Below are 23,375 nucleotides of genomic sequence, written 5' to 3' on the forward strand. Positions count from 1 at the left end.
TAATTATCAGGCCGTGATTAATTAACGAATTAATTAAATCGAACATCCATAGACATTTTCGATGTATAAATAAATATGTATATAGTATGTGAACATGTGTGTATATTTTTATAGATTATAAAAATTCGTGTTATAGATACGTGGGAAACATGTTTATATCATATATTTCTTAGCTGGCCGTGGTTAATTTACAAATTGATACAAAACTCTTTAAAATTATAAACATCTGCAAACATTTTCGATGTATAAATTATATGGTACTACTGTGGCAGGAATTTAAATTTCATTTCCACTTGAGGAAATTATTTCATAGCACGAATTCATCATAAAGTTCAACATTTTCTCAAAAAAATAAATTTTATACGTTTTTGGTATCAAATATGAATCTCAGACATGCCTATTGCAGCCGACAGATAGAAGGGTAAAGATACATAATATCGTAGGGCAGATGACAGCTTTATTTTTGTTTTCAAGTTCAATAATAGTGGGAACAAAAAAAGTTGGGCTTCTTTCAAAAACAACCTACAAATTCAATTCAACTCCAAAACCAACCTCTTTTTTTTTGTCATTACTATTCACCATGAAAAGTTCCAAACTATCCTTATGTTTTTAAATTATTTACAAAATTGCCATTATTATTTAATTATTTAATAATTTCGAAAATCATAAAAAACCTATTACACCCTAAACATTTCTTCTTATTTACAACAATGCCATTATCATCAATTTTTCAACCACCATTAACAACCATTTTTGAGCTCATTAAACCTCAAGAATTCAATATACAACCACTTTGTTGTGATTCTAAACAAAAAAACTCTCATTTCCTCTCATTTCCTCTCCATTTCAATCTAAAAAACTCCCATAACTTTCATTTTCATAACCATAATTTCATATTTTCGAGTGTACACTGTTGTGAGTAGGCAAAGTTGGATCCTTTTACTCATATTTGGAGCTTGGACGGTGGAAAAGGGTGGAAACAAGCTTTACATCGGAAAAAGGTTACTAATTTCATGGTTTTCATCATTTTTTCAGATCTGTGTCGCGACAGTAGACTGTTTTGTACGTCTACGGGAAGGTGTAGACTTACATTGCGGTCTACAAGTCAACGCACATGTTAGTTTTGCAATTGACCAAAATACTAAAAAACCTATAAAATAGACTTTCTTGGAAGTCTACGACTTTTCCTTTGATAACAAAAAAAAATAGTATGTAAACTTACCAAGAAGTCTACGTAAAGAGGTTAGTTTTTGCATTTGACCAAACTTTTGACTTTTCAAAGTAGACTTCCGAAACAGTCTACAAAAGGTAGACTGCTAGTAAAGTCTACAGAAGGTCAGTTTTGTATTTGACCCAAACCTTGACTCCGTTGATTAAGTTAGTTTTGTATTTGACTAAAATTTTTAAAAGTTGACCAGGATGGAAAAAAGGTGTAGATTTCTTATTCAGTCTACCGAACTCAGAAAAAAAAAAGTAGACTGTCTAAGAAGTCTACTATTTTATTTTGGTCAAATGCAAAAGTAACCCATCGGATTATCGTGTAGACTTCATATACTGTCTACAAGGTCGTAGACGTTTGTGTCAGTCTATGTTTAGAAAGTCAACTTGGTCAATTGCAAAAACTAACCTGTTCAGAAAAATAAAATAATTGTAGACGGTTCTTGACGTCTACTTTTCAACTGTAGACTGTTGTTGAAGTCTACTTTTCAAAGTCAAATTTGGGATGAGTTCTGGTCAATTGCAAAAACTAACCTTTTCAAAATGTAGACTGAAAACAAAGTCTACTTGTGTAAAATCACAACGTTTTTTTAAATACAGATAGTAACCCGTGAATTTTGCAATTGCAAAAACTAACCCAAAATGAAGACTTATATGATAGTCTACACACGTAAACTGATAAGAATGTCTACTTTTTTGTTGACAGAAACGAAAGTCTACTCTTGAAAATCTATAAAAAGTGAATTTGTGTATTATTCATAATGTATTTTCAAGATTTTTTTGTTTCAAATTGTGTATTAGTTAATACTAATTGTTCTTAACTATTTTTAAAAGATAATCTTTTATAATTAGGAAACTATTGAATTTTTGGTTTGAGTATGTAGTTAGCTAACATGTGTAGACGGTTTTGGAAGTCTACATTTATAATTTTATCAAACATAAAATTACTGTTCACTAATTTTGTAAAATGTATTATTTTTACAGGTAATGGTTAAGTGTGTAATATTGGGTTATAATGATCATAAATGAATGTCAAATGGTAATTATTTATAATTATGGAACTTATCAATTTTTTTGGTATGACTATATTGTTAACTAATAAATGTAGACTTTTTTGACAGTCTACTTACATATTTTATTTTTGCAGACTTATGTTGTGTATGAAGATTGAGTGGTAAAAGACTCTGTGGTCAAAAATGGAAAATGAGGAAAAACGTTTCTTCTTAACTTGTAGATTTTAACTTTTTGTATTGCTTTAGAACTGTAGTAAGTTGTATTGTTTGTTAAGTTTGTTTAGAAAATCTTAAATTGCAACAAAACATGATGTCTTGGACTAATAGTGAAGCTTGATGCAGGAAATCACATAAGTTTGTTACAACAAGTAAATACATGTAACAATACTACAAGCAAACAACTACTACCAACGACAACTATTTAAATTTCAACAAAACATGATGTCTTGGACTTATAGTGAAGGTTGATGCAAGCAAATTACATATGTTTGTTACAACAAGTATGGTAAACTGAAACTCAGAAGTAAATACATGTAACAATACTACAAACAAACAACAACTACTTTCAGAAATTTTGTGTATCATTAGACAAGAACCACATAAACACCTCTCACTAGACCAGCTCACCATATCACAGCTGGCGAGTCTCATTATAATGTAGATGTCAAGTCTTCCCATCCCTACTATGCAAAGCTCATAGCGAGTGAGGCAACATGTTTCTGGGGCATCAAGAAGGAACTGCCTTCTATCATCACCGAGTCTCCAGAGTTCAACTGTAAAAAAAAACAGATTGACATATTCAGTAACTCACACTAAATTAATACAACACCAGATTAATAGTATAAAAGAACTACAAAGAGAACTAAAAAAAATGGAAACGTGTAACATATAGTATGATTTTCTAAGACAGAACATAGCATATAAGGACAAAGTAAGAAACTTTGACACACTTGCAGCTCCATTTTACCAAAATTATCCAATAATTATGCAAATCAACCTAGACCAGCAAATAAACAAATAAGTATGCAGGACGAAGAAGTCTACACGAGTCAAAAGAAGTCTACACTAACTACAAACAGAGATGAATCACCTTTAGTTCGCCGGAGATATGAAACGCCACAACACCACTAACGTGAGAACAAGTCGTGAGAAGAAGTCCCGGTCTAAGATCTAAAACAAAAAGAAGTAAAGGTGGTTACTTTATATACCAAGAAGGATCATAAACTGGTAGAGAAGTCTATAATTCAAAAAAGTCTTCATTTACACGACAAGTCTATAGATAAACTTAGAAGTCTACTAGTTAGGTTATTAAAACGGAAGTCAACCACTACTTCACCTTTGCCGTGAGAGTCACCAGAAGCAGAAAGTTGAACGTGAAGATGCACCGTTCCTTGGCCGGCTCAGATCTCTGTTTACCTGTCAGCCTTCGAAACCAACAAAATGGGGGAGGTCAGAGACAGAACAGAGATAAGTCTACCAGTTAGGTTATCAAAACGAAAGAAGTCAAGGACTACTTTACCTTCGCCATGAGGTCGAGCGTAAGCATAGAGATGGACGAGAACATAGGCAACGGTGCGGCTCAGATCTGAAAGAAAACAAAAAAAAATTCAAAAGGTTAACAAAAAAGACAAATGACGAAAGAGACTACAAAGAAGACGAGTGTAGAAATAATCGGCTTCAAGAAATCACCAAAAGCATCAGAAACGGCGTGAAGAAATCGATGGAAATCCTCTAGTCCTCCACCTCCGAGAGAGAAAAAGAGCAACGGCGCTTAGGGTTTTTTTCTTTCTTTTTTTTTGTCATTGCGCCGCTTATTTTTTTTTTTACCAATGTTCACATGTATTTATATGTCGTTGGTTAGGTTAAATCTATTTTGGTTAATTTTTAGGTTAGATTAAAAAATGTTTGGTTTGAAATAAATTTGGTTAACTCCGGTTAGGTTAAAATCGTTGAGAGTAGACTTCTTTTTCTGTCTACCCCAATAAAGTTTGGTTCGTGTAGACTGAATCGTAAGTCTACAAAACCCTAAACCACAAAACTCAAACCCTAAACCACGAAATTCAAACCCTAAATGTTAGTTTGATAGGAAATTATTGTATCAAATATCAAATTTACAAAATATAAACTACTCAGTAATAATATGTTAATTTAAACAAACAAAAAAATTCAATCTAAATCTAACCCTAGAAATCTAACCTTTAAAGATACATCATGTTATGTGACATTTTATTACTAAACCATAAACATTATCTCACATGGTTACCAAATCAACATATATTCTTTTTAGTTGTTCACTTATATACAAATTTAGTTTATAAACTCTATATTAACGTTTACATTGATGATTAATTAATAATTTCATAAAAATTAATTTTATATATTTTTAAACATAATTAACTAGATTAAATTACAATGTAGACTACAAATTAAGTCGATAATGTAGACTGTGTATGACGTCTACGGATATGTAGACTATGTTTGTTATGTGTAGACTTACGAAGGACAGAACAGTAAAATGATTTTATGTTTTTTTTGTTTGGTCACAAGAGCTAAATAGTAGTTTTAACATCCCTTTAGGTTAGGTTTGCAATTGATTGAATATGGGGTCTACTTTTAGGGTTGCAATCAATTTTTGGGTTGGTTTTAGCAATTCCCCCAAAAAAGTTTAATAACGTATTTCGATTTTTGGTGCACAATTTCTTCCCCCCACCAAACAAAAAAGAATATTTACTTAGATGTGAATTGTTTTTGTTACAAAGAGATCGGCAATCACTTTAAAAAATTGTGATTAAGCAACTGAGGTGATCGCATTCTTTTTCTAGATATTCTCTCCAGAACCGTGCGAACATTTATTCTTGCCCGAAGCCAATCACAAAACAAAATTCAACAAAAATAATAATACAAATTATTAGAGAAGATAAATATACAAAATAAACTAATAAACAAAATAATAATTTTACAAAAAAAATTAAAACAAATAGTAATTAATTTTTTACCATTAAATTTTATAACTATTTTAGATAAAGTAATTAATTACTCAATGCCTTTTGTGCCATGATTAAACAGAAATTAAATTTTATCAACTTTACATTTTTGAAAATATTTTAAAAGTGCATTCAAAACTCTAAGTGACAACCAATCTAATTACTCTAGTTCTTTGATAGTTAACAATTGTCTACTATTGTTAGTTAGGAAACCATGTTTTCATTATAATCCCATCTTTTTAATTCTAATTTTAGCAGTTCTTTGTTTTATAATTAGATTGGACTTTTCTCAATAACAAATGATGCCCTTGATCTTTAAACCCCAAAAGAAATTGCCGCCCGAAGCCATTGTTTCCTTTTATCCTATGGAGGCACGGCACTGATTCTCTCTTAAATCAAACGAAACGGTGTGGATACAGCAAACAATAATAATAAAAAGTTACAATTTATGATAAAAAGATTAATGAAGATATAAAAAAAAAGAATCAGTGACGGCACTGATTCCTCTTTTTTTTTTTCAAAAAAAAAAGATTAGTGAAACTCTGAACTACGGTGAAACCTACTGCATATGTGTCTGTATTGTAGGGGTGGGCAAAATATCCGTAAATTTTGATTCGATCCGTTATTCGTTCCGATTCGATCCGAAAAATTCGAATATCCGTAACTTAACGAATCGAAGCAAATACTAAAATCCAATATCCGTCAAAGACGAAGCAAATCACAAATACTAATATTTTTAGAAACGGATATCCGATCCGATCCGTTATATACATATATATGTATATATGTTTATAAAATTATATAATATACATACTTTTATATCTTTATATAAATTTTATAATGTTTTTATTCACTAAATTAATTATTTAGTTATTAAAATTTTTGAAAGTATGTAAATTTTTATTAAAAAATAATGAAATATTATTATTTTATTTCAGATTTTCTTTTTTTCTTTTATTTTTCTTTATTTTTTTTAATTTTTTATTATTTTTTACGGATCGAATCGGATATCCGGAAAAAATTCGGATATTCGCGGATATCCGATGTTCCGGATATCCGAAAAGTTACGGATCGAATCGGATCGAAAAATCGAATATTCGTAAGGCACGGATCGGATCACGGATATCCTTAAAATTCCGGATATCCGCTACGTGCCCACCCCTACTGTATTGTATGTGTGTGTTAGTATTTAAGACATTGCTCTGACATGGTTTTGGTTTGACTAGATCTTTTCTTTTCTAAAATACTGTAGTAGTTTGTAGAAAGAAAACAACTATGACCCGATAAAAGTGTTGACTTCAGCATATTTCACGTGGAAAACACAAATGTATAGATCACGTGACGTGATCAATTTTTCTTATTGGTTGTTATTTATTTCGAGAGATGGCTGTCTGTCCAAAGCAAATTGTAATATTTTTTATCAAACAACTTGCATTACTTAAGGAAAGAGTTTGATCAAAAAAAAAAAGAGTTTACTCTCCAGCAAATTGTAATTAAATACTCCCTCTGTTTCAGAAATATTCGTATCGTGAAAAAAATTTTGTTTCAAAAATATTTTTTTTATTTCTTTAATGTATTATTTAATAAAAATTTAATAACTTCAAAAAATTAATTGTATTTATTGAATTTCTATAAATTAAAAATTATAGAAATTTACAAAAATCAATACATTTTTAATGTGTTTTTAATATATAAGAAAAATTTAGAATATATATATTTTTGAAACGGATAGAGTTTTGAACTTATATTTGTATTTTCCATCTTTTTGTTTATTTTGTTATCAGTTGACCTTCTTAATTCTTTTTAAAAAGTTTTAATTTTCTACTTATAAACTAGCGAACCCCGTTTCACATGGATCATGTTATGTGATTTATAAACTTAGTCAAGTTTTTTGAACCTGTGAACTGTGTGAAGGGGACCATTCACATTAATGAACTTGACTACAATGACTATTAAAAACCCATGCGTGCCGAGCACTAGGTTATTGAAAATGGACCATTTCCAATTTCCATGGTCTACATTCGAGCTTTGATTACTAAATTTAAATTATATTCATCGTCAATAAAATTGTAATTCATGTTTTTGTATAAATATAGTGAAATTGTATAAGTTTTATGTAATCCTAGCGTTTAAACCAAACATATAAGAACGAAGATTCGACTTCTTTTTACCAAAAAAAAAGATTCGACTTCTATAAATAAATAAAAAATAAGAGTGACAAAAATGGAAGATAACTCGTAGCAAAAGAACTAAATTAAAGAAAGAGAGAGAACTCAAAATTGGAAGATTCATCTTTATATGGATTTCCACTATTTATCTATCAATGAAAGGATTTTTTTTCAGAGGATGATGGTTATATTGAAGAAAATATTACACCCAGAGGCAGATTTAAGTTTTTTATAACATAATAGGACAGTTTCCACTACTAGAACACTTTTTCCTAACTTTCTTCCTCTTCGTTACGTGTAATAGTTAAAATCAAAATCAATTGTAACTAATAGACCCCACTTCCTCTTTTTCTCTCTTCTTGACTTTTTCTTTTTCATAACTATTTTTTTTTTCACAGAACAAAAAGATATTGAAGATTTTTTTCCGGGAAAAAAACTAATTTCCAATAATAAAAATAAAAATAGACAATCCTTCTCATAATTTCAAACAAGATTTATTTTCTGTGATAAACAATCATTCATAATAATAAAACAAAAAGAGGATCAAAATCATTTTTGGAGTGGTGAAAAATTTTGTGATTTCTTGTCCAACTAACAATTGTCATTTCTTTTCCAACAAAAACTCTATTGCCGGCAACCTCAAACCCTAAGCTCCATTCCGACATAGCTCTACCGCTATCCGCGTCACAGTCAAATCGTCTTCTCTTCGTTGTGGTCGTCATGCTCACGACTTGAGTTGTGGACGCTGGAATCGTCGTCGTTTTAATGGCAGATCAAAGAAAAAGCTTCACCGAAGCAACAATGGTAAAATTTTGATTATTTTCACATATGGTCCTACAACTCTAGTTTATTTTCCAATTTGTCAAAATTCTATTATGTTCACAAATATTTCCGAAACTTTTAATTGTGCAATCCAGACCAAGCGAATGTTCTGATTTTGCAACACTGGTCCGTGCCGTTTTGTTTTATTTTGTTTATGCCCCAGATATTTCTGATTTAAAAATAAATTCTTTAATTTGGTCCCGTAATTCATAGATTCACACTGATAAATTATCTATGCTACTTTGTACACAAAATATCATTGTCCATTATAGAAGAAAACATAAAACTCTCAAAGGATATTAATGATTTTGGGTGTCCATATAGATACTAGCTATATTATGGATGATTTTGGGTGTCCATGTGGACACTAGCTATATTTTTGGGTGTCCATGTGGACACTGGCAACATAGTACACATGTACACACTTATTTGTGTACAACATTTACATTGTGCACCTTTACTATTATCACTTTTCATTATATGTACACAAATCAAAATTAATTCTCAATATAAATAGTATCATTTACAAACAAAACTCTCACATCTGCACACATGCGTTATATTTGCATACATGTACACATCTTCCATTTGTTTTTTTTAAACGTGTATACTATTATCATGGTTGATTATACATGGTTGATTGTACATACTATTATCATGGTTGATTGTACATGGTTGATTATATATGACTACACACGAGATGTCACACATTAAAATATGGAGAATTATGCTTACACATGTACACCAGTATATCGTATAACCTTTCTTATATGTACACAAAGCAAACATATTTCAAAAAACATAAATTAATGTGCATGTACATAACTTGATACATTAGTAGCGTGGCACAACAATACATATTCAAGTTTCAGAATGTGTACAATCGTATGTTGTCCATACATCTCATCTATCATACTATCTAATTGGATAATTTTGCAAGTTTCAGAATGTGTACAATCGTATGCTGTCCATGTGTACACACAAATTTTACTATCATGTACAATGATTCACTTGTATAATATTGTCCACGCGTATATCAATGCATAGATACCCACATGTAAGATCAAATTTTATTTTTGAGCAACAATAACAAAAGACATGTGTGTACACATGTAGAAACTTAAACAAATAAGAAACTAAGACAAATGGACATGTTATTTTGTGTACACTTTTTATGTGTACACATGTACATCAAAGTTAAGACAAATGGACATGTTATTTTGTGTACATTTTGTATGTGTACACATGTACATCGAAGTTAAGACAAATTGACATGTTATTTTGTGTACACTTTGTATGTGTACACATGTACATCAAAATTAAGACAAATGGACATGTTATTTTGTGTACACTTTGTAGGTGCAAACGTAATTTTATGTTTTATTCATATCTAATGATTTTTAGCTTTGATTTCACATGTAATTTATTTTATTTTTCAATGCATTTAAGAATTAATTATGAAAATATATTGCCCAATTTCATCAACAGAGAGTTGGAAAACGTTAGAGACCAAAAATGCACAATTAACAAATTTTGGGTTAAAAACGAAATTATACAAAAATGTTAAGGACCAAAAATACAAAAAATCCAAAATAGCCATTAATGTTCACAAGCTTTTACAGTCTCGTAACTACGAGAGAGATGAGATAACGACACTGGAAATGTTGTTTAAACGCAAAAAACCACGACATATCTAGGCTTCATCCAAATAGGAGAAGACAAGAAACTTTTGCGGCAAAAAAATTGTTCATATTAACACTACATTCAGCTGAGACCGCTCAGCTTCTTCATCTTCTTTAATCTTTAAGATTATTGTAACAGAAAAAGAAAAAAAAAACGTCTTTATGTTACAGAGAAAGAGAAAGAGAAAGAGAAAGAGAAAAGAGAAGAAAAAACAAAATTTAAAATTGTGGGGTCCATTTAGTTTCAACAGTGCACACAATTAGAAAATAGTTAGCTTGTGGTTTTGATAAACTACCTTAGGAGCAATAACTGCCCTAAGATGTAATAAAAAACTTGAAACTGTCTTTGAGTGAAAATAACTCTATATTGAACGATAATTTTTGCTATAAAAAGTTATATTTGGGCTACTAGTACAACGTTATATATAAAGATATAGACTTTTTTGTAACATAGTACAACAATATTTGAGACTTTAACATCCCATTTTAGAAATCATTTTATCTGCTGAGAAAAATACACATAATCTATTTAAATATAAATGTATTGTATAAATTACTCTTTCTAGGTATAGACTTTTTTGAACAAAAAAAAAAAATTACTCTTTCTAGGTCGAAAGGAAGGTCCCCCACATTATCTCTCTCAGTCGTTATTCAATAATGGATAGTTGATTTAAAACGTAATATATAAATTGCCGAGTTGGCATAACTATGTGCATGCTTCGCATCACTACAGACTAGAAAGTGGTGTTGACATAATAAAGGTCAAGTTTTTTTTTTTTTTGAGAAAAGGCCTAATAAAGGTCAAGTTTTTTTTTTTTTGATAAAGGGCTTTCTAATAATAAAGGTCAAGTTAGTTAGCTCAATTTCCTAGTTTGTCAAAATTAAAAGTATATGAAATATGTTATGGTTTAAAAATCCTCTCAAATGTAGTATTTGGATATTCAAAAATTTGAGCATGAATAGTTAAATGATGAGATCTAGAGGTCAGCTAGCTGCATGCTATATATAGAATCAAAGATTTTAAAATCCGGGCTCAACTGTTAATCGTAGGTCGAACTGATAATTAAATAATGTTTACTATATAATGTTTAATTGTTTACTCTCAAAAACTTGTACATTTTTTTATGAAACTAATACGATATATAATGTTTATTTAAAATATCTATATTACTAAAACAAACTGCAAAACTAACACCTGTTTTAGTATGCAAGTATAAATTATTGGCCATTAACTCACCTGTATATAACCACATAAATGAAGAAATGAATATTACAAAGAGTTTAGGAAGATCTCTTAATTTTATTAGGTAAACTAATAGAATCAGAGTTATAAAAAAGTACTAGAACAAGTGTTACGCTGAAAAAAACTTAAAAATATGAGTGTAAAATTTTGGAAACAAATTCATTATACTTTTTCTCCGAAAATATTAAAAAATGTATATGGAATTTTTTTTCGTGCACACAGAAATATCTTAAATTAATAAACTTCTTATTTTTCAGTCAACGTAATTTAAGTAGACTTCTAGAATCATATTTTTACGATGAAAACTTTATTTAAAAAAATGTTTTAGCAAAAAAAAAAGTGTCGTAAATCCCTGGGACACAAATTCATTATGGAGTTTTTATAATTATAAAATAAAAATGTAAGAAAAAGTGAGAAATATATATAAAAATTATTCGTGTGCACCAAAAGGCAATGTGCTTTGTTTTATTGGAGTTTGATGATTCAGTTTGGTCAAAACCCACTTGAGTTTTTGGCCCATATTGATAGAAAGTGTAGCATATATGAGAAAAGATTCTTCTTGACCTTAGTTGATTAATGGAAAGAATTAATCATAATAATTACTTGATTAGTCAAGTGCTTAAGCTAATAGCACTAAACAAATACAATCTGTCTCCACCAGGACGAAAATGATTAATAAACATCTATCATTTTGTGCTTATATTGTGTTTTATATTTCTTCCTCTAATCTTAAGGATAAGGATTCACTCAGATATCATAGCCTAAAAGTTTAATATATTGGACTTACCCCGTAAATGGTATGGTATGGGTTTGGGTCTTCGTAGTCGAAATAAATTTTATGAGTTTCCTGACATTTTTCTGGATTTACTCCTCGAGTTAATTTCAATAAGGAATGTGTTATATGATTCCTGGTTTTTGGACTCGTTGCTTTTTTTTGTGATGTTAGAGCTCGTTACATATTTCACAACATTGATAGAGAAAAAATTGTGATGTTACAGCTCGTTTGATAAAACGAAAATAAATTGAGCACATCAAAACAAACAACTCAAGAAGCATTCTTTTTTGGTGTAAATGTTAAAACAGTGGATTTTGACAGGTAAACAACGAACACAGTCATATCTATCCCGTTCATATGCGTTTTCTTAAGTGACTATCACAACTTTTTTGATCGATCTAACAGTATTATTGTTATTCTAAAGTTACAAATGCCAAACGGCCACTATATCTCACTCAGTAAGCATCAAAATATGTTTGCACATCAAGTAGACTCATACAATAAGTTATTACAGTTTTCCAGCAAAAAAATTATACAAACAGAAAATCTCAAGCTCTCTTTATATCATTTCATAGCAAATAATACCACCATAATAAGAACATCATACTGTAATCTTGTAGATACATGAAACTTCAAAATGATGCCTACTAATCAAACATACACAGACAGCAGACACGGTAACTACAAGTTTATTTCGAAGAAAAATAAGAGAAATTCCTCACCGATCTCCAGCGGAAAGAAGCTTGTAGAGTGTACTTTCTCTGACGGATTGCTTGTTGTGGCGGATATCATGGATGGTGGCGGTTATCTTCCAGTAGAGAGGGCGGCAAACATAGAAGAGAACCACTATTAAAGTGATCAGAATCACTATACGGAACCAGATACTCGTTGATGTTGGAGACGCCATTGATGAAGGTTGTTTGTATTACGACACTACGTCATTATGAAGGGCTCTAAACTATCCCGAAAAATGTACACAAACAATAAATCTTGAACAATGACAAGGTGGTGGTGGTGGGTGAACTATTCTTGTCCGTCCATTACCATGATGGCCTGAGAGTCATAAAAAAATGGGACTCGTAACAAACATGTAAACGTATCAAATTCAACTCAAATTGACATAAACATTAATGGCTTAATGTGAACATTTTACCATCATGGCATGAATAAAAGGGGTTGTGGCAATTACGTAAATAAAACATAAATTACCAAATAAACTCTAATGTATCAAAATAGCATGGTCTGCTACATCTCACCATTTTATCTCAGAATCACTTTTCTTTTGTGTAGGATGTGTTAAGATTCTAAGAATCACTTTACTTCTTAGAAAATGGCTAACTCTATTTTTATGACACTAATTTTAATTGATCTCTAAATTATCAACTGGTTGCTAATTAATTCATATTCTCCATAATATTAAAAATGTTGGTGTTTAAAATATACTTTTGTCTTCGATTCAGTGTATTGTTGTAAGGAATCACTTGTTCCCCTTGTTTTACCTTGTTTAAATACTACTACTTCTGCTCTTTTTAAAGTGTTATTTTACGATTATTTTTTCAGTTTCAAAAAGTGTTGAAAATTCTATATTTTAATATAATTTTATACATTAAATTTATTTTTATCCTTTTAAATAATAAATAATTTTTTATTTAGATAATTTTTATTTAATTAGTTGTATTTATATTCCCCTTATTTCTTTAAAAGTGTTATTCTATTTTTTTCTTATTTCAAAAATTAAAATGTAACTCTATATTTTCGATACAACTTTTCATATATAATCTATTTCTTACATTTTTAACTAACCTATAGATGTTTATTTAAATAATTATACATTAAATAAGTGTATACTATTATTTTCTTAGTTCGCGTGAAATATGTCATAATAACATCTTTTAGGAAACAGATAAATACTAGTCTACTATATAGTTTTTAATCTTCGTGAAATATATTAAATTGATACTTTTAGAAAAACGAGTGTTGATTTTCAAAACAAGTCCATTCCATTAATTCTTTTCATATAGTTTTCCACGATTCCCCAATCCCACCAAACATAACAATCAAAACCTAACTGATGGAAACCTTAACGTGACAAAATAAACATATTTTCATAACACTGAAACAAAACCCTCGTTCTACTTTTCTACTCCACCCTTGAGCTCATCACTACCCGAAGAAGCTCTCGAGTCTTTTGATATATCCCCCCCCCCCCCCCCCCCAAAATTTTGATTGCATCTTATGTCTCTCTTCGGATAGAAGCTTGGATCTCTTCGAGTGTCTTCCCTTTCGTCTCAGGCACCATCTTCGCCACAAAGATAATCGTCATCACAGCAAAAGCAGAGTACATGTAGAACGTACCTACTCAAACAAACAGTCAAACAAAAAAACATAGCTATGTCTCAGTTTAGCTTCCTTTAGAATGCGGTTTCTTACGGTTCAAACACACTGATCTCGCAAACGAGCCTTTGAGAGTGTGTACCTGGAGAGCTCCAGCTCATGAGGAAGTTGAAAGTGTAAGAAACAGCCCAAGCACCAGACCAATTCACCAATACCACTAAGCTTCCTGCGATTCCCTTCACGTTTATTGGAAATATCTGCGTTTGTTTCATCGCCAACAATAAAGCAAGATTGTTACAAACAATGTTACTTGCTTCACAAGTCATGTAGCTCTGTTTTTAAACAAGAAATCATACCTCGGACATTATCACCCAAGGAACAGGTCCCATTCCGATGGAGAAAGCAGCTATATAGATCTGATTGGTGGAAAACAATACATGAATTATATATCACATATGTTTATTACAGAACTCTGCTCTTGAGTTTTGTTTTTGGTATTAGGTTAAGTTTCACTTACGAGTACACCTCCTACGGCTAAGAAAGGAACCCATTCAAGCAACAAGCTTTGTCCCTGAACCCAAAACATAATATAGATTTGGTTTAATTAACATACTAATATATTTCAAAGTGAGAACAGGGTTTAGCTAGAGTTTATGATATGCACCTTGAGGAAGAAAGATGTTCCTGTGAGTATACATCCTAAGAAGATACCACCAGATGAAATCTGCAGCAAAATTTATACATATAGATAATAAATAAAACTTTAACTTTCGACACACGAAAATGCTTTCTGTAGATTAAAAGATTTTACCATAATTAGTGGCCTTCTTCCACATTTATCTATCAAGACTGTTCCAAGAACAGTTATTGGCACCTATTAAAATGATTCCATGTCAATACTGAAACGTGAATCATTAAATAATTGAAGAATAATTTAGAATGAAGAGAAGAGGTTTATTCACCTGAACACAAGCGATAGCAATTGTTCCAAGTTTGCCAGACGAAAGTCCTGCAAGTTATTCAAAAAGACAATGTTATGAATCACAAACGAGTTTAGTTATGACTTCTGATACAAGGCAAGATATTTAGGTTTAACGTACATACCAGCTTTTACAAACGTTTCGCTTGCGTAGAAACCAATCCCATTGATTCCCACGAACTGTTGGAATACCATTAGGGAAACACCAATCTGAAGAATAATCACATCACACGCGAAGAACATATTTAAACTTCTGAAAGCTATGAGTTAAGGATTTGATACTTTGTCTTGGTTCTGAGCTAAACACTTACGATGACAGACCGTCCATATTTCTTGGAGACAAGATCTTGGATTCTTGCTTTTGGAAGAATATCAAGAGCTTGAATGGAGGCTTGAATCTCTTCAGCTTCATTTGCGATATCTGTATCTCTTCCTCTCAGCTTTTGTAGCGCTACACGGAACTCTTTCTCACGTCCTGCTTTTGCCTGGAAGCATGAGCATGAGAGATATTAGATCATGTCAAGAAGCTTATATCGATAGGATCATTAGGAATCTAGTAGAGAAAATTACCAGCCAACGGGGAGACTCGGGTATGAAGCATAAGCCAAACAGCAAAACGATGCAGGGAGCAAGTCCTTTTTAAGATAAAAAAAACATATGAATATTAATAATCACTTTTCCAAAGGAGATTTTTGTGAGGATTTATCAAGAAACTCTGAGAGATTTACCGGTAAGGGCAAGGATTTTCCAGGAAATGAGAGATCCGATCAAGAAAGAAACAGATGAGCCTATCACAATCATGAGTTGGTTCAGTGTTGTGAGTGCACCTCGTAGATTTTTTGGAGATATCTCAGCAATGTACACAGGCACCTGAGAGTTTTCATAAACATTGTTTCATAAATACTTTCCCAAAAAAATAAAGTAAAATTGAAATTATACCGATTTATCTTTTACTTTAGAGATTAAAAAATGATTAAAAGGGTTAATTACCACATAAGAAAAAACTCCAATGCCATATCCTGTGAAGAACCTTCCTACATCGAGTAGCAGAGCACTCTGCATCACATTGAACATCTTATTAGAATCTAATTTTGGTTTTATTTAAATTAGATCACTGGATCTATTAGACCATAATCGAGACTAGTCTCAGAATGTTAGCTGTGACGTTGAAAATATTCGAAGAGTAGGTATGTATGTGTAAGTTTAAGTACCTTGGAGAAGAAGACAGCGAGCCAACCAGTTATGCAGAAGCAAGCTGAAGTTCTCATCGCCTGTAATAAGTTTCCACATACAGTATAAACAACATATATAAATATACGCATTGAATTTCTATTTTATTTGATCAAAAAAAAATATATATATATACATTGAAATTTTAATTTTAGGAACTTAAGTTTGGGATTGAGAAAAATATACCCCTTTTCGGCCAGTCGAATCTGAAATATGTCCACTCATAACAGCACCAAGCATTGCACCGATTGTTAAAATGGACCCAAACATGGAGAACTGCATATTGTAAGACAAACTTTTTTAGCTATATGGTTTGGACTATATACTATTTGACAGAAAAAAAGAAGAAGAAGAAAAGCTCTTGCTTAGAGTATAGACACAAACCTCTGCAAGTGAGAGATTGAGATCTTGTCTTATAGATGATTGTGTAGGAGCCGAGTATCCAACCTTCACCAATAAATAAATTATATTTGGTATTAGGACAGAGCTTTGGCCTTATAAAGGAAACCTCGGATTCGTGTAGAGTATCTCTCTTTAGGAAAAACTTACACAAGAGCCAAACTCAAAGGAGCCACAGACAGCAACAAAAGTGCTGAAGAGAACCGTAAAGTAAGATTCGTTAGTCTCACTCTCTTCTTGATCATCTTGCTCAACCACTTTCTTCAACAGTGGATTCCCTAGATCCTCCACCCTATTTAGTGTTTCACCCCTCTCCACATCTTTGATTTCCTGAATTGCCATCCCCTCTCTCTCTCTTTCTCACTTTAACTCTTTGAGAGAATGACAAGTTTCCAAGAAACAGAAAGAGGGAGAGGTGAAGAGTTTGGTTCCTCAAAATGAGTATTTATAGGAAATAGATGCAAGTAGTATCTCGACGTTGGACGAAGATATTTAAGATATTTGTCCTTTGACGGCAAAATAAAAATAAAGAAATATTAGATTTGATGATTGAGGTTAATACTGACAAACATAGTTCTCATGTGGGATGAAGCTGTCACTGACCTTATGTCCAATCATCTCCACTCTTTTTTACAATACCAGTTATATATTTTTTCCTTTCAAACTGCTAATTCACAATTTATATTTAATCATTTTAAGTAATGCAAATCTCATAGCACTACGATTTTTCTTTCTTGTGAGATTAGTCTTTAACTGCATACATCGAACAAAACACATAAAGCTTGTTATCTCAAGCTGTATTAACTTGTAAGTCATTCTTTTTTTTGAAACACAACTTGTACGTCATTCACAAACCTAAAATCCAAAACATTATTTCCGTGAACGAAAAATAACGTTTGTGCATAAATTGGAAATATTAAAAAATTTAATATGTTCATAATACAGATTTTAATGCTTAGTTATTATCATAGTTTCGGATTTTCTGTTGATAGCTTTATCATGTGGGTGGGTATGTGGGTCTCGCTGATCTAAACTACCCATTGTGATAACGACAACGTGCATATATATTTGTCCATATTGTTTTTTTTTTTTTTTTTGCTAAAAGTCCATATTGTTCCTATATGATATTTTACTTATCTTAGCTTTGCTGGTGTTTATTGGGTTACTTTTCATGCTTTATGTAATTTCTTGTCACCTTCCAAGCTTCTCAATTGTTCTGAATAAAGAAAAAATCTCATCAAAATTCGCCTTCAGCAGATATTTATCCTAAACCAACAACAAATATCTGTGGAATTTTATGAATTCACGAAAACAAAACCTAATATATAGTAATTTATCACAAAATCTGGAATGAACTTATCAAATATCTCCAGTGAGACCGACGTACGTGGATTTTGTTGACGTTATGTTGAATAAACGCATCCACTGCGTCGCGTATAGTTCCAACTTACCAAATGAACTTATACATCTACAAACATCTTTGTTTGAGATTGTATCTAGTATACGTCCAACGATTCAACATATGAACTTATTCATATTCAAATGTTAAGTAAACTCCTCGAGGCGAAAGATTAATATAGCACGTTAAATCTAGCGTTATGGAGAGACATGTACCAAACTCTTAGCCAGTTTATTTAATTAATAAAATGTTAAGATGTTGTCGTTTACTACGACAGAATGACTCGGAACTGACGCGTTTGTGTATCTTCATTGTTTCCCAAATCTCATCTCTTTTGTCTCTTTCTAGCCATTTGCGTTCTATGATGCAATCAATCTCTAGTCCACACAACACAATTTTAAATTTATAACTTGGCAGGCTACATCTTTCCAACAGTTTAGTAGTACGAGCTTATATCATTTGTATATATAATTTTCTCTTAGTTTTTTTTAGAAACTAGAGTTATAAATACTCCAGATATCATGTTTTCCTTCACAATTTATCAAATACCGTTTCCTTCTAGTTGCGGATTGGGTAAAGCTAAACTAAAGAGTGTTACTCCTTAGTCTGTTGAATTGACATGCAATAATCAAAAGGTCAAAGTTGAAACTTGATCCTAGTGTTGACCAAACGGAGTATAGAGACAGGCCAAGTCACATAACTTGAAGCAGAAAAATGTATAATACTAAAGTTACGATTAGAATGTGTCCATGAAACGTTTTAGACCAAGAAAAAAACATGTTACAGTGAGCGAAAGCAAAGCCCTAGTCTATATATATAAACACTAGTCGGTTAGGAGCAATCAGGTCACTGACCAGACCATTTCCTGTTATTACAGTTGCAGCATCACCACCATGTCTTTTAAGAAATTGGGAAGAAGAACAGAGGAGAAAGAGCAAGTAAACTCATCTGATAATTAAACCACTTTATCTCTTTCTCAAGGGAATCTATCTTGAGAAGCTGTAGCTGAGCTCTTGTTGAAGGTTGAGACAAGCTTTTTTTATACAGCTACCCTCCAAGTTTTTTTTATGAACACATCTTCAACGGTTAAAATGAGAGTCTCTGCCATTGGACTTTTTATTCATAGTTTGTGTGCCAATCTCGTCCGGATCGACACTGCAAGCTGCGTGACCTTGTTTGGATGGTAGAGAACCACACAGACCGCAAAACAGACAGCAATTGTGGCGATAAAGAGAACAGTTTGACGAGACCTGAATGTTTGGGCAGACTGTATTGGTATACAAGACTTCCTTGGCCAGTCTCCTATGTCATTTACATTCATGATAACCTCGTTGTTTAAAAGAGGATCTGTCTCTTTTCTGCCTGTATCTGGTGAAGCCGCTCGTATCCTCTCGTCACAACCTAATCCTACATCTGGTTCCTGTAAATATAGAATAAATGGGGAATATCAACGGAGAAAAAGAATGCGAAAACCAATAAAAAATGCAAAGAATCCATTAAAATCGTCATAATGTGCCAAATATATCATGAAACAAGAAACCAAATGGGTAAGACAATTGAAGTTTGTTTGCTTGCTGGGTCCAGTTTAGATTAAATCGGGGAAAAAATCGGTTATTAGTGAAAAAACAAACCTGATTGAAGTTTAATACTCTTGATGGAAAGTCCTTCTGGAAACTGCTGTCACAACAGCACACTGGTGTTACTGGATTCACCTTTGAATCTTCATGGCTTTGCTGCTTTCTGGCTGTATTCATATTTTCATGTAGAAGCCTCACGTCGCAGTCACACGTACAGTGAACGAGACTGTCCGGCTTCATTTTGTTCACCAAAGTTTCCAGATTGTGCAGTACGTTTCCTAAGATTGAGGGCGAGTCACTCTGTATCAGATAATTCAGTACTCTGTTGTATCTTTTTATCTGACATCGGTTCACGGTCTGCTCAGTGCATTCTGTAGAGGGCACCTTCACTGACCATGCAATATCTAACAAGAGCCCAGTAAAGGAGCTCTGCCTCTCTTTGAAATCCTTGCAACAGCAAGTCAAAGAACAGCAGGCGGTAATGCCTTGTTCCTCTGGAAAGAGTGTAGCATTGAACTTCTGCTCTATTACTTTCATTTCAAAACAAATAGCTTTATCTCCAATTATTAGAGGTATGAAATTTGATAGGCCAGATTCATTTTCAACCTGCAAAAGGATTAGAGGAAGATCACATTGTTTGCATAAGCGGAGCTCCTTGTCAAAAACGTATATTTTCAACAAATGGGTACCTCGACAAATGCAGGGCCAAATAGATTAGGATCAGAATTCACAATATTTATCCTGTACAACTTGTTACTACAAGAACGCTTCCCATCCTGGCCCGGTGCAGGTACAACAGAATAGTTATGTGGTAAGTACTTCCCAGAAAAAGACACAAGAAACCTGCAATGAAACCATTATCATGTTACTCTTTCCTATTCAGAACATCTTAGGGGTCACACAACTCCCGAGTGCAAGATACCGAACCAACACATGATGAGTAGTAATCCCAGTGCAGCATTTTGAAGGTTCTTGAAATGTAATTTTTATCATATGAGCAAATATGAATAGCTAAAATATGCGAGAAAAGCCCGAAGCATTGATCAAAATAGGGGTTGATACACATACCGGCATTTGGGTTGCACAAGGTTAAGTCCACAAACAACGAGTTCAATTGGTTTGCCAGCTTCAAAACAGGTTGGATACACAAACTGAAGTTTTGGTGACTCTAGTTTAACATCTACTCTTCTTAAAGTTGTTCCACCTGCAAACCAAAAGAAATAAGAATAAACTCACACTTCAAAATCTTTTACTACACAAAACTATGCTTAGTATGATAGGAAAATATAAAAAATGAGAAAAAAAGTAAAGCAGATCATCTTGCCTTTGATAAGACGAAAAATCATGTTGTTCAAATAGACAGTCATCGAGCCTCTTCCAAATAGCATCTTCCCAGGTTTAAGAATAAATTCATCCAGATATGCCACAGGATCTTTAGACAACTGCTTAAAAGAATAAATAGGAAACACTTATTACAGCACAAAGTCAAAAAGAGGGCTCGCAGAACAGATATATTAAAGTTGAAATATATAGCACAATTTGCAGAAACAAAAGAACTTCATGACAAAAATTTGTAAGAGCTTTAATGTATATGATAGTAAGAGGAAATGTGCATAAACACATAGAACAACCCTTCGAAAATAGACATCCTACTGAAAAGAAACAACTTTTATGTTGTGTTGTGGCATCAGGAACATGTAAAAGACCACACAATTTACCTTCGCCCACATAATCTCTGGCATTGCTATAAAGACAGTCAAAATTGTACATCCAGGACGGATATAGCCCTCCAGCTCAACAGGCATGGTGGCCAGCCATTGGAATATCTGCAAATTCAATTGATCACACGGAAATTAGTACTTTGAGATTCTGAAAAGGGTAAACATAGTCTCTGACCCTAAACTGTAATATAAAATTCTTGACAATACTTGATGACGTAGTCTCCGAGGGAACTCCGCTGGATTCCAATCGTAGAGTTTGAAAGAGATCCGACCTGTGGGGCACTACAAAGAAATGAAAAAAAAATTAGTTAATAAAGCACAAATGATCTTTTGATATGTAAGAGTGACAGAAGAGAAAACCCACCATAGTTGAGTAAGCACTTTTGTTGTCACCACCGGAAGGTGAACGTTCAAACTTTGTGTCATTAATTCCTTCATCTGGTAGAGCTTCACCCGAACCTGTACCAGAGACAAAGCTGTCCGCGTTGATGCTATGGGTAAATGGTACAGACCCCTGAGTGGGAATACGCCGGTCTTCAAAATTCAACGAAGCATCTTGTTCCACTCTCTGGTCACTAGAACATCCATTATCTGCTTCAAAGTTAATAACATGTACAAAGCGTAATCAGCTTGAATTTTCCAAAAAAAAAAACTCAAACATTGGTACCTTTACCATCATCAACATCAATGACGCTGTTATCATTCTGTGATAACACTTGCTGTTGTTGTTTCGAAGCAAGTCCTCCTTTATCTACAGGTTTCCTTTTCCTCCTGTTGTTGTGACGCTCTAGCTTCCTCCGACAGCTGCGTTTCCCCTCGTCGAAGTCCGGGAGCACGTGGAACCTGCCATATGGTTTATTATACTCAACTCAGGAAACAACAAACACTAAATAGGACAAAAGAAAACTCCAATCAATAATAGTGATTACTTTCCACACTGTTGACAGTATCTCTTATCCTCTCCCTCAAGCACAACGGATGTAGCGTTGGCACACTGGAGGCAAACCTTGTGCCTTCTGTGGTACCCTTTGAGCTCGCTTATATCAACCTCACAACCCGGAACTTGACACCGAGCCACGCCCGACACCCCGCCGCCTCGTACCCGTTTCTTCTTCGGTAACTCAGCCTCCTCCAGCTTCTGATCGAGCTCCGGACACGAGCACGGGAGCAAACCTTCCACGAAATTGGAACAGAGCAGCCTCGGGTCTCGCTTCCTGACCCGATCGGAGCCAGAGCCTGATTCATCCGGAGAAGGATACGTCGAAATCGTCGTCGTCGGAGGAGGAGGAGGAGGAGCGGGGGAGAAGGGAGGTTGATCGGACTCCAAGGAGACGAGGAGACGCTCGTCTGCGGCGAAGTCGAGGAGGAGATCACCCCAATCCCACATGGCGGAGGAAGGATCGTCGTCCAGCAATGCCGGCGGTTGGATTTGCATCTCCGGCGGCGATTGCGATTGCGATTGCGACAGAGAAGACATTTTATGGTGAGTCTTCTTCTTCTTCTTCAATCATATGATAAAATTAAATTCAGATGAATTGGTAAAAGGACCCATCGGTTGTTAAGGAAGTTGTTTTGGTTGGTGATTTTGGTCTAAGGTTTTAATAATTGCTACTACAAGTCATCACATATCTGGGAATATGCATTCACACAACTTGGATTTTACTTGTTTTGTAATTTTTAAGGCACGAATAAAGTAAATTATCTCACACTTTTGTATCAAATGAATATGAACTTGTTGAATTAAATAATAGACACAATCATGATTACTTACTTAATCGTGCTATAAATAGTTTATTCACATCTTCTTTTCTCCTTTTTTTGTCAATTTTTT

The 23,375-nt window shown here is 33.0% G+C and overlaps 2 protein-coding genes and 2 long non-coding RNA genes across 5 annotated transcripts; 1 reads left to right on the plus strand and 3 right to left on the minus strand.

The window, feature by feature from the left end:
• Window positions 1-510: 510 nt before the first annotated feature.
• On the plus strand, window positions 511-2,604 carry LOC108829989 (uncharacterized). Its single transcript, XR_001946109.2, has 3 exons — window positions 511-1,001; window positions 2,203-2,257; window positions 2,366-2,604. It is a non-coding gene; the product is annotated as an uncharacterized LOC108829989 (long non-coding RNA).
• A 53-nt stretch (window positions 2,605-2,657) lies between these two features.
• On the minus strand, window positions 2,658-4,886 carry LOC130497574 (uncharacterized). The gene is made up of 2 exons (XR_008936560.1): window positions 3,322-4,886; window positions 2,658-3,004 (listed from the first exon to the last, which is right to left on the minus strand). It is a non-coding gene; the product is annotated as an uncharacterized LOC130497574 (long non-coding RNA).
• An 8,996-nt stretch (window positions 4,887-13,882) lies between these two features.
• LOC108814829 (sugar transporter ERD6-like 16) lies at window positions 13,883-17,278 on the minus strand. Its single transcript, XM_018587459.2, has 16 exons — window positions 16,998-17,278; window positions 16,833-16,895; window positions 16,635-16,724; window positions 16,430-16,489; window positions 16,209-16,274; window positions 15,947-16,088; window positions 15,789-15,853; window positions 15,530-15,703; window positions 15,344-15,428; window positions 15,202-15,248; window positions 15,051-15,113; window positions 14,904-14,963; window positions 14,757-14,810; window positions 14,596-14,655; window positions 14,382-14,496; window positions 13,883-14,260 (listed from the first exon to the last, which is right to left on the minus strand). Exons 1-16 carry the CDS (start codon window positions 17,187-17,189, stop codon window positions 14,139-14,141), a joined length of 1,458 nt encoding a protein of 485 aa, XP_018442961.2. The 5' UTR covers window positions 17,190-17,278; the 3' UTR covers window positions 13,883-14,138.
• Window positions 17,279-18,990: 1,712 nt separating this feature from the next.
• LOC108818208 (squamosa promoter-binding-like protein 7) lies at window positions 18,991-23,199 on the minus strand. 2 transcript variants are annotated; one of them, XM_018591107.2, is made up of 10 exons: window positions 22,474-23,199; window positions 22,218-22,387; window positions 21,909-22,135; window positions 21,752-21,826; window positions 21,542-21,649; window positions 21,148-21,265; window positions 20,892-21,027; window positions 20,513-20,666; window positions 19,878-20,429; window positions 18,991-19,666 (listed from the first exon to the last, which is right to left on the minus strand). In XM_018591107.2, the coding sequence occupies exons 1-10, from the start codon at window positions 23,019-23,021 to the stop codon at window positions 19,367-19,369; spliced, it is 2,388 nt and encodes a 795-aa protein (XP_018446609.1). In that variant the 5' UTR covers window positions 23,022-23,199; the 3' UTR covers window positions 18,991-19,366. The 2 variants fall into 2 exon arrangements, with proteins under 2 accessions (XP_018446609.1, XP_018446607.1); XM_018591105.2 differs by having other exon boundaries at window positions 22,212-22,387.
• Between the last annotated feature and the right edge of the window lie 176 nt (window positions 23,200-23,375).

The sequence above is a fragment of the Raphanus sativus genome, chromosome 7 (genome assembly GCF_000801105.2).
Source record: "Raphanus sativus cultivar WK10039 chromosome 7, ASM80110v3, whole genome shotgun sequence".
NCBI lineage: Eukaryota > Viridiplantae > Streptophyta > Magnoliopsida > Brassicales > Brassicaceae > Raphanus > Raphanus sativus.